Below are 18,898 nucleotides of genomic sequence, written 5' to 3'. Positions count from 1 at the left end.
TTGATATTTGATAGAGCAGTCTGACTGAGCGATGGTAGGCAGCAGCAGGCTTGTAAGCATTCATTCAAACAGCTCTTTGGTGCATTTACCAGCAGCTCTTCGCTGTGCTTCACGCATTGAGCTGTTTATGACTTCAGGCCTATCAACTCCCGAGATTAGGCTGGTGTAACCGATGTCAAATGGCTAGCTAGTTAGCGGAGTGCACGCTAATAGCGTTTCAAGCGTCACTCGCTCGGAGACTTGGAGTAGTTGTTCCCTTTGCTCTGCATGGGTAACGATGCTTCGAGGGTGGCTGTTGTCGATGTGTTCCTGGTTCGAGCCCAGGTAGGGACGAGGAGAGGGACGGAAGCTATACTGTTACACTGGCAATACTAAAGTGCCTATAAGAACATCCAATAGTCAAAGGTATATGAAATACAATTGATATAGAGAGAAATAGTCCTATAATTCCTACAACCTAAAACTTCTTACCTGGGAATATTGAAGACTCATGTTAAAAGGAACCACCAGCTTTCATATGTTCTCATGTTCTGAGCAAGGACCTTAAACGTTAGCTTTTTTACTTTCTTCTCCAACACTTTGTTTTTGCATTATTTAAACCAAATTGAACACGTTTCATTATTTATTCGAGGCTAAATTGATTTTATTTATGTATTATATTAAGCTAAAAGAAAAGTGTTCATTCAGTATTGTTGTAATTGTCATTATTACAAATACAAATAAAACAAAAAAAATATTATTTGAAATCGTCCGATTAATCAGTGTTTTTTTTGGTCCTCCAATAATCGGAATTGGCGTTGAAAAAACATAATCGGTCGACCTCTAGTTTGGACCATGATTGTTTGTTGGTGATGTGGACACCAAGGAACTTGAAACTCTCGACCCGCTCCACTACAGCCCTGTCATTGTAAATGGGGGTGTGTTCGGCCCTCCTTTTCCTGTAGGCAATGATCATCTCCTTTGTCTTGTTTACATTGAGGGAACAAGGTCACTGACAGGTCTCTGATCTCTTCTCTATAGGCTGTCTCATCGTTGTCGGTGATCAGGCCTACCACCGTTGTGTCATCAGCAAACTTAATGATGGTGTTGGAGTCATGCTTGTCCACGCAGTTGTGGGTGAACAGGGAGTACAGAAGTGGACTAAGCACGCACCCCTGAGGGGCCCCCGTGTTGAGAATCAGCGTGGCAGATGTGTTGTTGCCTACCCATACCACCTGGGGGTTGGCCCGTCAGGAAGTCCAGTATCCAGTTGCAGAGGAAGGTGTTAAGTCCCAGGGTCCTTAGCTTAGGGCTTATCCTTATCCAAAAAACGCATTTCAACAAGCAACGAATCATTTAACAACAATTTTTTGCCCTTTTTGTTCAATTCTTGGGCTTCACTGTTATCTACTCATCTTTTTTACTAACTGTGCTTGACTCACTTTCAGCTTCAAACAACACTTCTGCTTCAGCCAGCTCAACCTCTCCTCCATCGAAGATTCATCTCCACAGAGAACGAGCCACCCTGCCCAAACTCATTTCCCCACAGCTGTAATCGCTGCCAAAGGTGATTCTAACATGTATTGACTCAAGGGTGTGAATACTTATGTAAATTAGATTTCTGTATTTCATTTTCAATGCATTTGCTAAATGTTCTAAAAATATGTTTTCACTTTGTCATTATGGGGTATTGTGTGTATATGGGTGAGAAAAGCCCCATCTATATTTCATCCATTTTGAATTCAGGCTGTAACAACAACATTTGGAATAAGTGAAGAGGTATGAATACTTTCTGAAGGCAATGTTAATTACAAAGACCATGTGGGCAAATAAGATTCCTTTAATGCATGAATAAGAGCAAGACCAGAGTGCAGCAGCAGTTACCTGGCAAAGGCAATAAATCTGGTATTCATGTAATTGAAGTTGTAGCGTGTAGTGTAGCAGTCATCCATGACAACATCCCTGAGCCATCACACTACCTCGGTGATGATGAATTACTATCAGAGGGAAGACTCACTATGCGGAGGTTGTCTCTCAAACATCATCCAACTAACAGCAGAATGCAGATATGGATGTACCCAGAGTTTTTCCAGGTCTGTAACTCAGTCAGGTGAAACTCCTGGCCCAATATATAACCCAACTGAGTGTGACCCGGAAGTAAAGCCTGTGAGCAGAGAATAAACAGGAAGTGAACTCACCCTCTCCTCCTCCTCCCTGAGGTCAGGCATGGTACTGATGCAGAGTGTTACCGCGGTGATGGCCACAAACACCACCGACAGAAAGGCAAAGATCTTCCCAGGAAGTCCAGATTGAGGGTTCTCCACCATGTCATGGAGACTGCGCATACACCCCGCCATGCGGCTCTCCTCCTCCTCCCCCCCCGCCCCGGGGGGCCCAAGCCCATCCTCACAGCTCTGGGGGGTCAGGGTGGTGGTGAGCTCTGCTTCCTCCTCCTCCATCCTGAGCTGCTCCTTGAGCTCCTCCTGTCTTATGCGTAGCTTCCTGAGGCAGCACCACTCCAACCTGGTGTCCTCCAGGCCCCAGTAGACAAGCTCCTCCTGGAAGGACAGGGCACACATCTCCCTCAGCAGTCGGAGCCGCCCTGCCGCCAGGAACGTCACAATGGTGCGGAACGCAGATGGGCTGCGGTCGAAGAAGAACTCCTGGCGCCCGTCGTCGTAGTCGTCACACACCTCCATGATCTCGTCCAATGAGCTGCAGCTCCTCAGCCGGCCCAGCCGCGTCAGAGGGAACTCCTCCAGAACGGACCAGGGGATACGGTACCTGGTGGGAGAGGAAAACATATGTTTCTGTGCCCGGTTTATTTGCCTTTTAAACCTTGCACCAGAGGCCTCCCGAGTAGCGCAGCGGTCTAAGGCACTGCATCGCATTGATTATCGAGTTGAACACGCCAACTCCTGATTCTGTGGGTACGGTACCTGATCCCGCCTACATTGATAACGGCTGACAGGTCGTTCTCCTCCTGAGCCTCATTGGGCCTCCGCAGCAGTCGCTGCCGTTTAAAGAACACGCCCTTCTTAGTGACCACCTCCTGCTGGTTCTCCAGGGGGAAGTGGAAGGGTGTGAACTCTTTTTCCGTGCTGCCCGCTAGGAAGGCCACCTCCTGGTACATCCCTGCTGCTCCTCTGGGGGACCCTGGTTGGGAGGAAAGGGGTGGGGTGGGGGGTGTGTTTCACTGGCCGACTGGGTTGGCAGGGACCTCACCCATCCAGGAGCAGGGCTGGTCTCTGTGGAAACAAAGCAGAGGAAAGAAAGTTCTGGGTTTTTTTTCGAGAGGAACTCCACAGGTTTATTGGGACAAATTTGGTCAGAATCTCAAGCTTAAGCCGTTTCTAAAATCACTTCATACTCACTCTCTCTCTCTCATCACACCACAACAAGTCTTACATCAGCAGAAACCCTGATGCAGAGAGAGGAATTGGTTAAGTTGTGGTATTTAACATTGCTGAGGCCCTAAATGAGGTATTGTTTATCAAGGTTCACTAAATTACAATAAATTCAGACCAATTAACTGTGGAATTTCAACAAAGAAAATAACTAACAGGTTGACAATACCAGAGTAAAACTTCCTGTGATTCATCTTTCATGGGCCATTGACTTTGTTTACAACAACAGAAAAAGGGCAATTAATTCTGCAGCATTAATGTCTTGTTTTAATCTTCTTCCAATGTATATTTTTTAGTTAGTGTAACCACAGGTTCAACCAAAGAAACAAACCCCTAAGATGTGGCACTTTCTAATGGCACCTTCCAGTCTTAATACTGACAGAATGCAGCTCCGCTCTGCGTAGTGAGGGCTAAATGATTCATACCAAGCCAAATGATATCACAGTGAACTGCTATCAGCCACAATACTCCTCTTCATGATTCAGCATTACACTCTAAAACGTGTGTCAGTTTCAATTAAGAGTAGTCATTCACGAGAGTGATCCGAACCTCAAAACCCCCGAGTGGCATAGTGGTCTAATGTACTGCATCTTAGTGCAAGAGGCGTCACTACAGTCCCTGGTTCGAATTCAGTATGTATCCCATCCGGCCGTGATTGGGAGACCATAGGGCGGCGCACAAGTGGCCCAGCGTCATCCGGGTTTGGCTGGGGTAGGCCGTCATTGTAAATAAGAATTTGTTCTTAACTGACTTGCCTTGTTAAATATTAATTAAAAACAGGACACTGACTGTTGGTGGATAAGAGGAAAACATTACGAAATCTTTGAGAAATGATAGAATGTATGTCCTTCATCAAACCCTAATCTCTCGTGTCCAATAATACAAGTCCACTCCAAAGTCTCCAGAGACCAGAGTGCTTTGATGAGGTATTGATTTATTGTGATGTATTTTACATTATATTGCTGCAGATGGGTGAAAACATTTCAGTCAGGTCTACTGCAACTAAAGTAGAGCGCTGAAAGATGCTAGCCTAATGACAGAGATGACAGCCTAATGAGCTAGGGAGGAGACTTCAAACAGACGACAATGATTTTACCTACCTGTTACTCGTATGCATGAAAGACAACTGCAGATTTAGGAAACCCCCAAAAAACAGGTTGAGCCAGGAGTATCCATCCCCGCTGATTAAACACAGTGAAATGTGTCAGTGCGCTCCAGTGCCTCTGGTTCGAGGGGAAATAAGCTCCAGATAATATGTCACATCTTCTGCTGAAGCCTTGTGTTCTAATGTATTTACCACTTGGTTTACCACATTCTCTTTGGTTAATTTTACAATGTCCAGGGTCAAGTGCAGATAACTGAGTGTGTTTTTCCTATGGTGCGTATGTCCAGGGTTGGGTAGGTTACTTTCTAAATGTAATCCGATAGGTATAGTAACTAACAAAAATATAAACGTAACATTTTCAATGATTTTACTGAGTTACAGTTCATAAGGAAATCAGTCAATTGAAATAAATAAATTAGGCCCTAATCTATGCATTTCACATGACTGGGCAGGGGCGGAGCCAGGCCCAGCCAATCAGAATGAGTTTTACCACAAAAAGGCTTTATTACAGACAGAAATACTTTTCAGTTTCGTCAGCTGTCCAGGTGGCTGATATCAGACGATCCCGCAGGTGAAGAAGCCGGATGTGGAGGTCCTGGGCAGAAGTGGTTACACATGGTCTGTGGCTGTGAGGGTGGTTGGACGTACTGCCAAATTATCTAAAATGAAGTTTGAAGTGGCTTATGGTAGAGAAATGAACATTAAATTCCCTGGCAACAGCTCTGGTGGACATGCTCTCTCAAAACTTGAGACACTTATGGCATTGTGTTGTGTGACGAACCTGCACATTTTAGAGTGGCCTTTTATTGTCCCCAGTACAACGTGCACCTGTGTAATGATCATGCTGTTTAATCAGCTTCTTGATATTCCACACCTGTCAGGTGGATGGATTATCTTGACAAAGGATAAATGCTCACTAACAGGGATGCAAACAAATGTGTGCACAAAATTTGAGAGAAATAAGCTTTTTGCACGTATGAAACATTTCTGGGATCTTTTATTTCAGATCATAAAACCAACACTTTATTAAAAAGATTGGTGTTTCCAATGACAATCTGTGTGCATTGTGTGATTTTAACCAATTGTGAGTAGGCATTGCCTTTGGAAATGCTTATCTTCATATTTTTTTACTACAAAACATAGAAATGCACCATTTTCACATATGTTCATGATTGGGTGGTGCTGGAGATGATGAATATGAAGTTGAACACTTTGGAAATGTCCCTTTAGAAGAATTAGAAGCGTTAGAAGAAAACAACCCATCAAGCACATTTGGTGTCATAGTGGTCTCCGACTTGTGGTCTGACTCACTCAAGTGGAACAAACACTCATTTACACCTTTTTTCAATGCTGAATTGAATGTCATCGACAAAACAGAAAAGGTGTCAATGTATTTTTTTTCTGAAAACATCCTACACATCAGATGCCATTGGTTAGCATGACATCTGTCTCTGGGGGCTCAGGTCCATAAATGCACAGAAAACCACCCCTGAGAGGAGGAGGTTATGAACTGTGACATAACACCCACAGACCATACAGTGCCATCATTTACAATCACAGGTGTAGGATCTTATATTTGATCACTTTTATTGCTGAGGATTTTCCAGCTCCACAGGAAATGCAGATGAGCTTTGTGATTTACATAAATTCACTGAAAACCCACACAATTATATGAACAGTATTGCACTTTTCATGTAGCCTACTTTTGACCAGCTAATCGTCTAACCACTGATCAAACAACATTATGGACTAAACGTTCAAATGCTGTTGACGCAGGATTATTTTGCTTCGACAATACTGGTCAAATTAAGATCCTACATCTGTATGATGGACCACGTAATCATACATATAGGGCCTTTGACTAGTCGTCAACATAATGAATGCTGAGACAGTAGCCTGGTCCGTTTGTGCCGTCTTGCTGGAAAACGGAGGATAGTACAATGCTTGGTCCTACATACAGGACTGCTGAGAGAGATGACTTTAAACTATAGGTAGCCTCTCTCCAGTTGTGCTCACCAGTGGTGACCGCTGGAGGGACTACACTATCCTTCAACAACAAAATTGGTCCTGTGTAGTCTCTGTAGTAAGATATTGTATCGTAGCATTATGTCTACTCTACATATCCTGCCATACTGGAGTGACGTGGGTTTCCTGCTTAATCTGCGATAATGTCTAACAGTGCACGGATGGTTTGGGGAAGAAGACATTATCCATATTTGAATGAGTAAACTTTTATCGTCTGAGAACAGAGCATGGCTGCTGCGCTGACCACTTTCATAAATACACGTCATTACCATAAACATTCTGAAAGCCCAAAGATGGGTTCATGAAAATCATCCGGGCTTTATTTAACTAATGTCAGTTAAGAACAAATTCTTATTTTCAACGGCTAGGTAATTGTGCCCCATTTATTCAGCCCTTTAATGAAAGCAATTATAAAATACACCAGGGAAAAGTAACAACGAAAAGGCAGATGAAGGTAGCCCTAATCTAGAGCGATTCTAAAATGTAACATGTGCATCAGATTTGAGCCATCTAGTGGACCAATACTCAGAACAGTCCTGACCAACAGTCCTGACCAACAGTCCTGACCCTTGCCAAGGTCCCGCATCTGCTATATCCCATGTGTCAAGCTGCATGTGGAGCTGGAGTACGTGGATGTAAAAAGCATAGGATAGTTCATCCTTACAGTCGTAGGAGATGTACTTTCAAGGTGGAGAGGAGGATGACAACATCAAAATAGGACATTGTAACAGAAAATAGCCATTTTGGGAGGGATTCATACCCCACGTTACCCCACGTGTTTGATGCCTACTGAAATGTACAGTAGAGCACTTGTTTCTGTACAGGCATCGGTATGAGAAGTCCATCCACAATAACACTCTCTATTCTTCCATACATCGTTACACAACCACACAAGGGAGTGGTTGCATTTCTACTGTTAGAACGTGATTTATGCAATGTATGTGGTCTATAGTGGCTGTCTCACATCCTTCATGTAGTTTGGAAATAGTGCAGCTACAATGTCCAAGACACATTTCCCCCTTGAGGGCAATAATGTTTCTATCACCTTTAGAATTTGTCTTGAAGGTAATTTTTTCTCCCTGCATGTACTCAGATATTACATGGACTGTCTGCGTGTGGTTCCAGGACATATAGGAAAAATGGGAGAATACTGTCATGTGTAACAGCAGTAACCTCCCCAACCCCCAGTCCAGTCCACACATCAACAAGTGAATGAAAGGTGGGAGGAATGCATAGACCTATATATAGAGATTCCATACCGGCAGTAAAAGGAGAGCCATTTGAGAGGGTAGGAGCTGTTTTAAAAGGGTGTATAACCCATTGACTTGTATGAAATTCAATCACAGTCCATAATAGGTTCTAGAAAGAGCTTAGCTGAGAGGGTAGAATTCGGTAGATTATAGAAACCTTTTGTTTAAACAATTATAGCCCCATTTGTTTTGGGGTTATACAATTATTGATCATTGTCAATCAGAACGCTTGCACTGAGCCAAGACGGCCAAAAATCCAATATTCAAAGGCCTATATTTGAAATAAATCACCTATAGATTAATCTTATCTAGGAGACAACTTTAAACCTGGCTCTGTCAGATTTTGCACATCTTGCAAAAAAGAACCCGCTGCCATAGCCTACGGTGCTTTGGGATATGAGAGAGACACACCGTTGGACAGGTCGTTCATAGTAAGGAAAGGTTTCAAATGCATCCCAATTTCTTCCACACTGCATACATCGTGAATCAACATTCGCCTAGCCAGTTAATATGGATGGACATTAGATCATAGACACATTTGTGATCATAGCCCTCTAACCGAAGTGCGCCGCGCACTCCAACATTTAGAAAAATGTTATGGCTACAATGTAATAGATGCTGAATAAATATTTTTCAAAGTGTCTGTACAAACATTGAAATACCATTTATGATTACCACACCTACCCGCTGTGTTCGGTTTGTGTCCATCAGCAGAGAACTTCCCCACATTTCGATATCAATTATGAAAGCGCATATTGGTCAACATGAAATACATGCTCCAGTCGACTCCGTCCTCCGTATAAATGATCCTAACATGGTAATTGACTTTATACCAGGTGCACTCAATCCCAGGTAACGTCACGTGCTTTACTTCCGAATCATATGGACCAAGTTTGAAGGTTCGGTAAACTTGCTGCACACCCGCGTTAGCAAGATCAAGGGGAGAATAAACAATACTGAAAACTACTTTGATTGTTTTAAGTCGAATGAACTACAATAATTGCAAAAGAATCCGTCCAAATTCAACAAAATCACGAGAGAACAGTTGGAAAAGACACCGTGGATTTGAGAAGAGCCCAGCGTGAATGATTGGGTGTTGCCGCTCTGTGATAACTCCAATTTGAGGGCTCTGCTCTGACTGTCTAGGATGCCGACAGAGACTACTCCGCTCACGCGCAAAATCGCGCCGCGCGGTTTGTGCCATGCTCTGCTTCTTCCCCGAATTGAATCCTGCTTCCAACAGCCATTTCAAGAAGCTCACACTGTGATTGCAGAAGAAAAAAATCACGAGGCATACACATGTTTAAATGTGCACAAATGAATGTATGCGCAGAAATAAAAAATATAGGTTAAACATAATTTGAGTTTGGAATCTACTTTGTGTTATAAAAGATCGACGGGATAAACACAGCTAGGACTACTACAATGACGCTACTGTATTATTACATGGTTATAGGCTCCTCTCGTTTTCCTATAATGGTGTAGGGCCTACCATAGGCTGTGGTGCAGGCCTATGAAATAAATGATTTCAGAGTGATTGTGCATACAATTTATGGAAAGTGAAAGATGAGGGGAAGTGAAGGAAGACTAGGCAGTTGGTCCTTCTTGATTGACTGGTGTGATGATAGATGTCTCATTTACAAAGCAGGTAGCAGCCAGGCACAGCAATGCATCATTTGTCTGTTCATTTCAGTGCTAGTGTCTGTCACAACATATATCAGTACCATAGGACCCATCTGCGTCACACGGCTGTAATTGCTTCATGTGTTTGAATGAAGAAACAATGCAAACGTGGTAATGATAACATCACTAATGAAGGTCTGATGGATGGACCTCTATAGATGAACAGCCTAGTAACAGATGAGGGTCGACACAGGGCAGGTGATGACACTGGCTTACATTAAGGCCTACTACAATTCTAATGTTTACATTGATACTGTTATTCACCAGCACATCATTGGCTGGGATGAACAATTGCCACAGTCAGTTGGTGACTGGATTGAGTTTGCCTCTCAAGTAATATTACGGTAAATACAAAATATAGAAACAGAGAGTTGGGGCCAGGAGTTTTCCTAACCAGGTGACCCAGGTAAAAACTCTGGACCCTAGTTATGATGAGCTCTAACTATGAGAGCCTGAGCATTGGTACCATTCACTGTAAAGTCACCAGTCAGCAGCTGACAGGTCCTAGACCCTCACCTCTAGAGGAGGAGTCTGTCCTACCATTCAGTGATGATTAAAAGGGCCAACTAGCTGTCATCGCTATGCCATATCAATGACACAAAAGCCTTTTGTGAGTGAAGGATGCCTCAGGTTACGATGTGATTCAGCTTCACCAGAGGATCTGAGCCCCAGTGGAATAATTTGTTGTGGAAAAAGTGAATTAGATGTTCTACATTGTGAGGGACATCTCAAAGTCTCATCCCAAAGAAAACACGCCTCAGATGTCTCCAGCAAGAGATCATATGTATTTAGAAAAGATCTGGAGCAAATTACTCCTGTTGTCTAGGCTAAAGGTCATTCATCTCCATTCATTCTCTCATAATGTCCCTCAGACATTAAAATGTAACTTTAACTTCATGGTGATAGAGAAAGAAAGTTCCAGAGATTGTTCCCTAAAATAAGTTTGTTCGGTTTTACCTTGGCTCGAATTGCTGAGAGAGAGCTGACTGGTGGTTGAGATTAGCCTTGAACTATATGAAGTGGGAAGAGTGGAAGTTGTGTTAAAAAGAGCTATAGTCTATTGATTGATTGTCAATCACTTCTAAATGCTTTTATGTCCTCAGGAGGTTTTCTGAGTGCACATTACAGGTTTACCTCTTCCTACCACACTGTACGAGAAAGCAACAAATCAGCAGAAACTAGATTACACTGTCTAAGATGAGTAAACGTGAATTACATTACAGCGCTATTAAACGGCCGGTATGGTTTGTGACATTGATGAATTACCGTGTTCAGAATGTCCAACATCAACTGATTCCACTGTCTCTGTCTCCAGTCCTCCTATACAACCAACCCCTCGGAGGGAGAATCTACTGACTCCATCAGGGTCGTGAGTAATGAGTTTATAAACCCATGATTATGTTTACACACTCTCCGGGTTGTGCCGTAGGTTTAGGATAGAGTGATGGAGGAGGATGAAGAGGGAAACCCATAGATAGACAGTATAGAAGAGAGGAAAACTGTCGGAACTCTGACAAACAGGACCTGTGAGTCTGTTGTGAGTCCCAAATGGCACCCTATTCCCTATGCAGTGTACTACCAGAGGGCCGGTCAAAAGAAGTGCACGATTGGGAATAGGGTGCCATTTAAACCAGTGTGTTTTCACTGAGGTTAAAAATGCAGCTCTGTTTGCTCTGAGCTAATGATTCATAGTGATGCCGCTGTCTGTATCAGGTATTGATTAAGCAGACTAGGATGCTCCCAGCCATTAGGGATCAGTGATACACAGGAGGAGGGTGGTTTAAACCTTTAGAATGGGACTACCTTCTCCTACAATGGCATGCTTGCCAACCACACTAGACATATCACCAGATTAGGAATAATAAAGGAAAATACTAAAGCCAAATCATTAAATTGGGTAGATAATGTCAGTATTCAGGTCACGGGAAAGGTTGAGCAGCATAAAAGCTTTGTCCACTGAACCACCACACTCACTTGCTGTTTGGACTAACCTCGGTTAACCCAGAACTAAAATCTTGCGTAATTTCATCAGACGTTTACAAAGTCTGTCCACAAGATATTACGTTTGGAGAAACCATTCCTACTAAGTAGACAAAACATTATGAACACCTGCTCTTTCAATGACAGACTGACAAGGTGAATCCAGGCGAAAGCTATGACCCCTTATTGATGTCACCTGTTAAAATCCACTTCAATCAGTGTAGATGAAAGGGAGGAGACAGGTCAAAGAAGGATTTTGAAGCCGTGGGATATGGATTGTGTATGTGTGCCATCCAGAGGGTGAATGGGTAAGACAACATATTTAAGTGCCTTTGAACAGGGTATGGTAGTAGGTGTCAGGCACACCGGTCAAGAACTGCAATGCTCAACAGTTTCCCGTGTGTATCAAGAATGGTCCACCACTCAAAGGACATCCAGCCAATTTGACACAACTGTGGGAAGCATTGGAGCCAACATGGGCCAGCATCCCTGTGGAATGCTTTCGACACCATGTAGAGTCCATGTCCTGACGAATTGAGACTGTTCAGAGGGCAAGGGGGGGGGGGGTTCCTAATGTTTGGTATACTCAGTGTACGTTCCCTCATTAGTAGGGCACGTACTTCTTCAGTTCTGTTCTGTGGAAGTAAAGAGAGAGACATAAACACTATGAGCACATATCAGTGTAATTATGGTGCTCTTGACCCATATTAAAATGGCCACAATCACAATTATCTCCTAAGCTTTTACAAGCCTTTCGCTACATCAGCAATAACATCTGCTAAACATGTGGATGTGACAAATAAAATTAGATTTGATTTCACAGTGAACCAGACGCCATATTAATCAAAACACTTTATTGTCTACGTACACATGTTGTACACACGCTTACACACACACACACACACACACACACACACACACACACACACACACACACACATACATGCACGCACGCACACACACATAGTCTATCTTTCACAAATGCATTTCATGGTCACACATAATAATAATAATAATAATACATATTCATACATATAAACCAACACCCACACAAACATAAAAAGTACAAATCTCTACTCTAAATACCATTTATTCCCAAATCAGCCTTTTATTCTGGCTAAGCTTTCAAGCTTATTGCCTTCTCCCTTCATTAAAATAATAATATTTCCTCTGGAGAAGCATGGAGAGAAACTATCACTTAAATGCAGCATTCAACTTAATCATTACAAGATAATTACCCATAATAGTCACATCCATTTGAACAAAGTGCCCATTTGGATAATGGAAGTCGGAATCATAAAACATTTCTCCTTTTCAATCGTTCTCCTTTGAAATGTTGCCTCTGTGATGACTTGGAGCTGGGAGTGGATTCAGCAGGGATCATTCATAGACAGGCCTTGGAGGAGAGAGCTGAGTGGAGCGGAGCAGAGGCGAGAAATGTTCATCCCTGCTCTTTACTCAAGGTCTCTGTCCATCAGAGAAGAATGTAAGGGTGCTGAAAGAACAAGTCATGTGATTGACAGGCTCTGAGTCAGCTGTATTAGTCATATTAACCTTCTCCTCTCCATAGCAGAGAAGAGAAGAGAGAAGAGAGAGATGTATACATGAAAGTATGTCTTTCCTTCCATTGCCTGCTGTGAGGTTGTAGCTCAACTAGGATCTAATCCAAAGACATACTGTAGGTCTACAGATGAAGCAGGGTTGTCACTCCTTGTACTCTGTCACATGACACGGAGTACAAGCAGTGGAATGTTAGCTAAACAGAGACTGGCAACCAGGCTACTAAATATCTCACTTCGCCTCTTCCTCTCTGGTTATATTGATAAAGACCCAACAGGGACCAACCACTAACAGAGACCAGCTTTGCATATAGATCCCACGACCGTCGTAAAAATGAACTCCATCCAATTCCATGAAATTTTACTTGATCCGATTAAATTAGATTAGTAGGTGAACTCGTTCAAAAACACTTTCACTAACATGGCACCATGTATAGATTCCATATGGTCAAACCTGAGAATAGACGAGCGAATGTATAGTAGAAATGACTAGTGAGACGCTACGGAGTGTGTGTTTGTTTTACTGTGTGAGGCTCAGCATTATGGGTTGGAGAGCAAGAGAAGAGAAGACGAGAGAAAGAGAGAGATGAGAAGGGGAGTACGGCATGTCTCAGGGAGGTGTGCGTGTGTGTAGTTTTGTAGCACATCTCAGAGAGAAGTGTGTGTGTAGTTTATAAAGTAAACATGAAGGTGCAAGAGAAATTCAATAAGGCAGCATCTGACAGAGTATCTGTGTGATGTCAGAACACTTTATCTCCTGATTGGTCCTGTCTGACAGGGAGACGTGTTGTGTAATACTGAAGAGCATTGTCTACACTGAGGGACGACTGTCACGTAGGAGTGATGCCATCTGAAGTAAGACCATGACTGAAAAGAGGAGAGAGAAGGTAGGCCTATATGGGAAGGACCAAGAGACTGAAAAACAGCTTCTATCTCAAGGCCATCAGACTGTTAAATAGCCATCACTAGCCGGCTTCCACCCAGTTATGCAACCCTGCACCTTAGAGGCTGCTGCCCTATATACATAGACTTGGAATGAATGGCCACTTTAATAATGGAACACTAGTCACTATAATAATGTTTATATACTGCATTACTCATCTCACATGTATTCTATTCTACTGTATTTTAGTCAATGCCACTCCGACATTGCTCGATCTAATATTTATATATTTCTTAATTCCATTCTTTTACTATTAGATTTGTGTGTATTGTTGTGAATTATTGGATACTACTGCACTGTTGGAGCTAGGACACAAGTGTCACGACTTTCGGCAATGTCTGTCCCTCTCCTTGTTCGGGCGGTGTTCGGCGGTCGACGTCACCGACCTTCTAGCGATCACTGATCCATTTTTTATTTTCCATTGGTTTTGTCTTGTCTTCCTTCACACCTGGTTCCAATCCCATCAATTAAATGTTGTGTATTTAACCCTCTGTTTCCCCTCATGTCCTTGTCGGAGATTGTTTGATTGTATGTGATGTGCAAGTTATGTTTTGGTGTGCGATGGGTTTTGTACCCACTTTTGTTATTTTGTATATTTTGGTTTTTGGAGTTTTGTCAGATCTTATTAAACGACTCCGTTTATACTGACTTCCCTGCCACCAACGCGCACCCTTTACAACAAGCATTTCGTCACACCTGCAATAACATGCGTATGTGACCGATAACATGTGACCGATATACCCAAGAAGACTCAAGTCTGTAATTGTAATCGCTGCCAAAGGTGCTTCAACAAAGTTCTGAGTAAAAGGGTCTGAATACTTATGTAAATGTCATATTTCCTTTTTTTTGTATATATTTGCACCAATTTCTAAAAACCTGTTTTTGCTTTGTCTTTATGAGGTATTGTGTGTAGATTGATGAGACACTTTAATTAAATTTTTTAAATGATAGAATAAGACTGTAACGTAACAAAATGTGGAAAAAAGTCAAGGGGTCTGAATACTTTCCAAATGCACTGTGCTGTCTGGCTATCATTATAGTAGATCCTTTGATGGACTTTGACATCGCATCAAGATATTTCTGTGGCTGGCAAATCAATCATATTGCTGAGCGGAATCATAACTCACTTCCAGCTAAAAAAGGAAAGATAGTAATTCACTCACCCAACTTTATTTACAGTTAAGTATTTACAATGAAATAAATCCACTATTTACTCATGACTGCTGCTTAGAGGGAGTTTTGACGAGAGGCAGTTTTGACACTCCACCTTCTACAAAAAGACAAAGTCACAGGAAAGGTCCCAGCCTGTTTGGTAGGCTGCTGCTGTGGGCGACTTCCTCCTCCTCCTCCTCCTCCCATGTCCTTAACCATCATAATGGTTAATGTGCCCCACATTCAATTGCAAATCATTGAACATCAATGGGGAAAACAGCCATAAAATAGAGAGTTGCATGTGGGGGCGATAGGTAGCCTAGCGGTTAGACTGTTGAGCCAGTGACCGAAAGGTTGCTGGATTGAATCCCCTAGCTGACAAGGTAAAAATCTGTTGTTCTGAACAAGGCAGTTAACCCACTGTTCCCCGGTAGGCTGTCATGGTAAATAAGAATTTGTTCTTAACTGACTTGCAACTGGTTTTAAATGTGCTGCATGGCTGAGGCGTCTGTCCATAGATGAACTGTATACAACACCTTCCGCCATGATTATTATGACACGTCTTATAAACAGAGCAGGCTGCAGATGTTAGAGAAGTCTGTCTTTCTTTCTCTTTTCATGTTTTTCTTTCTCTTCCGCTTGACTTCCTGTCAGCAGCCCATCCGCCATAAGGTTCTGTACTGTATGGCGTGTTGTTGTTATGAAGTGTCAAAGTGTCACAGCAGCAGCGTCCTAGACGTCAGCACTGCGAACTGCTAGTTTTTCAGTGAGGCTCAAGAATGAAAAACATACACTTTGTGAGTTTCCAAGAAGTTGGGGAAGCCAACATTAATTAAGAGGCTGCAGCACATGAAAAGGAACATCTTAAGTCATGATGATCTGTATGTCCAAACATTAAAGCCTCGCAGTTTCTTAAAATATCTCCAGGCGCAATACTACCCAAGGAGCTGCTCTGCGATTGAGCCTGTCTGGAGTGGTTTTCACTTTGGGGACTATCACGTTGGTTCCATTTCACCAGGAAAGCTAATACAAGCCCAGCTAAAGAATTTGAAAGAAAACCAAATACTTTTTTAACACAGTTCTGCAAAAATGATATCTACCCACTGACTTCCACTTGAGTAGTGCAGTGGCAGTTAAATGTTATCATGTCCTATAGCAGTTAAATGTTATCATGTCCTATAGTAGTTAAATGTTATCATGTCCTATAGTAGTTAAATGTTATCATGTCCTATAGTAGTTAAATGTTATCATGTCCTATAGTAGTTAAATGTTATCATGTCCTATAGCAGTTAAATGTTATCATGTCCTATAGTAGTTAAATGTTATCATGTCCTATAGTAGTTAAATGTTATCATGTCCTATAGCAGTTAAATGTTATCATGTCCTATAGTAGTTAAATGTTATCATGTCCTATAGTAGTTAAATGTTATCATGTCCTATAGCAGTTAAATGTTATCATGTCCTATAGTAGTTAAATGTTATCATGTCCTATAGTAGTTAAATGTTATCATGTCCTATAGCAGTTAAATGTTATCATGTCCTATAGTAGTTAAATGTTATCATGTCCTATAGCAGTTAAATGTTATCATGTCCTATATTAGCTAAATGTTATCATGTCCTATAGTAGTTAAATGTTATCATGTCCTATATTAGCTAAATGTTATCATGTCCTATAGTAGTTAAATGTTATAATGTCCTATATTAGCTAAATGTTATCATGTCCTATAGTAGTTAAATGTTATCATGTCCTATATTAGCTAAATGTTATCATGTCCTATAGTAGTTAAATGTTATCATGTCCTATAGCAGTTAAATGTTATCATGTCCTATAGCAGTTAAATGTTATCATGTCCTATAGCAGTTAAATGTTATCATGTCCTATAGCAGTTAAATGTTATCATGTCCTATAGCAGTTAAATGTTATCATGTCCTATAGCAGTTAAATGTTATCATGTCCTATAGCAGTTAAATGTTATCATGTCCTATAGTAGTTAAATGTTATCATGTCCTATAGTAGTTAAATGTTATCATGTCCTATAGCAGTTAAATGTTACCATGTCCTATAGTAGTTAAATGTTATCATGTCCTATAGTAGTTAAATGTTATCATGTCCTATAGTAGTTAAATGTTATCATGTCCTATAGTAGTTAAATGTTATCATGTCCTATAGCAGTTAAATGTTATCATGTCCTATAGTAGTTAAATGTTATCATGTCCTATATTAGCTAAATGTTATCATGTCCTATAGTAGTTAAATGTTATCATGTCCTATATTAGCTAAATGTTATCATGTCCTATAGTAGTTAAATGTTATCATGTCCTATATTAGCTAAATGTTATCATGTCCTATAGTAGTTAAATGTTATCATGTCCTATAGCAGTTAAATGTTATCATGTCCTATAGTAGTTAAATGTTATCATGTCCTATAGCAGTTAAATGTTATCATGTCCTATATTAGCTAAATGTTATCATGTCCTATAGTAGTTAAATGTTATCATGTCCTATATTAGCTAAATGTTATCATGTCCTATAGTAGTTAAATGTTATCATGTCCTATATTAGCTAAATGTTATCATGTCCTATAGTAGTTAAATGTTATCATGTCCTATATTAGCTAAATGTTATCATGTCCTATAGTAGTTAAATGTTATCATGTCCTATAGCAGTTAAATGTTATCATGTCCTATATTAGCTAAATGTTATCATGTCCTATAGTAGTTAAATGTTATCATGTCCTATAGCAGTTAAATGTTATCATGTCCTATAGCAGTTAAATGTTATCATGTCCTATAGCAATTAAATGTTATCATGTCCTATAGCAGTTAAATGTTATCATGTCCTATAGCAGTTAAATGTTATCATGTCCTATAGCAGTTAAATGTTATCATGTCCTATAGCAGTTAAATGTTATCATGTCCTATAGCAGTTAAATGTTATCATGTCCTATAGTAGTTAAATGTTATCATGTCCTATAGTAGTTAAATGTTATCATGTCCTATAGCAGTTAAATGTTACCATGTCCTATAGTAGTTAAATGTTATCATGTCCTATAGTAGTTAAATGTTATCATGTCCTATAGTAGTTAAATGTTATCATGTCCTATAGTAGTTAAATGTTATCATGTCCTATAGCAGTTAAATGTTATCATGTCCTATAGTAGTTAAATGTTATCATGTCCTATAGCAGTTAAATGTTATCATGTCCTATAGCAGTTAAATGTTATCATGTCCTATAGCAGTTAAATGTTATCATGTCCTATAGTAGTTAAATGTTATCATGTCCTATAGTAGTTAAATGTTATCATGTCCTATAGCAGTTAAATGTTATCATGTCCTATAGTAGTTAAATGTTATCATGTCCTATAGTAGTTAAATGTTATCATGTCCTATAGTAGTTAAATGTTATCATGTCCTATAGTAGTTAAATGTTATCATGTCCTATAGCAGTTAAATGTTATCATGTCCTATAGTAGTTAAATGTTATCATGTCCTATATTAGCTAAATGTTATCATGTCCTATAGTAGTTAAATGTTATCATGTCCTATATTAGCTAAATGTTATCATGTCCTATAGTAGTTAAATGTTATCATGTCCTATATTAGCTAAATGTTATCATGTCCTATAGTAGTTAAATGTTATCATGTCCTATAGCAGTTAAATGTTATCATGTCCTATAGCAGTTAAATGTTATCATGTCCTATAGCAGTTAAATGTTATCATGTCCTATATTAGCTAAATGTTATCATGTCCTATAGTAGTTAAATGTTATCATGTCCTATATTAGCTAAATGTTATCATGTCCTATAGTAGTTAA

At 40.6% G+C, this 18,898-nt stretch overlaps 1 protein-coding gene across 2 annotated transcripts in view; it reads right to left on the bottom strand.

Annotated features, from left to right (window-relative positions):
* The window catches only part of LOC115131486 (potassium voltage-gated channel subfamily G member 2-like), a 30,740-nt gene extending 21,845 nt beyond the window's left edge, over positions 1–8,895 (bottom strand). Inside the window, exons 1-3 of one of the 2 annotated variants that reach the window (XM_029663250.2) lie at positions 8,451–8,895; positions 2,919–3,227; positions 2,178–2,763 (exon numbers count right to left, since the gene is read on the bottom strand). In XM_029663250.2, the coding sequence (XP_029519110.1) occupies positions 2,178–2,763; positions 2,919–3,112 (780 nt within the window). In that variant the 5' untranslated portion in view covers positions 3,113–3,227; positions 8,451–8,895. Of the gene's footprint in view, positions 1–2,177; positions 2,764–2,918; positions 3,228–3,353; positions 3,407–8,450 lie in introns of those variants that run through there. The other variant, XM_065020446.1, reaches the window with a different exon arrangement.
* Between the last annotated feature and the right edge of the window lie 10,003 nt (positions 8,896–18,898).

The sequence above is a fragment of the Oncorhynchus nerka genome, linkage group LG7, assembly GCF_034236695.1.
Source record: "Oncorhynchus nerka isolate Pitt River linkage group LG7, Oner_Uvic_2.0, whole genome shotgun sequence".
Lineage (NCBI taxonomy): Eukaryota > Metazoa > Chordata > Actinopteri > Salmoniformes > Salmonidae > Oncorhynchus > Oncorhynchus nerka.
The sequence above is the reverse complement of the archived record's forward strand: the minus strand, read 5'-3'. Positions and strand labels throughout refer to the sequence as shown.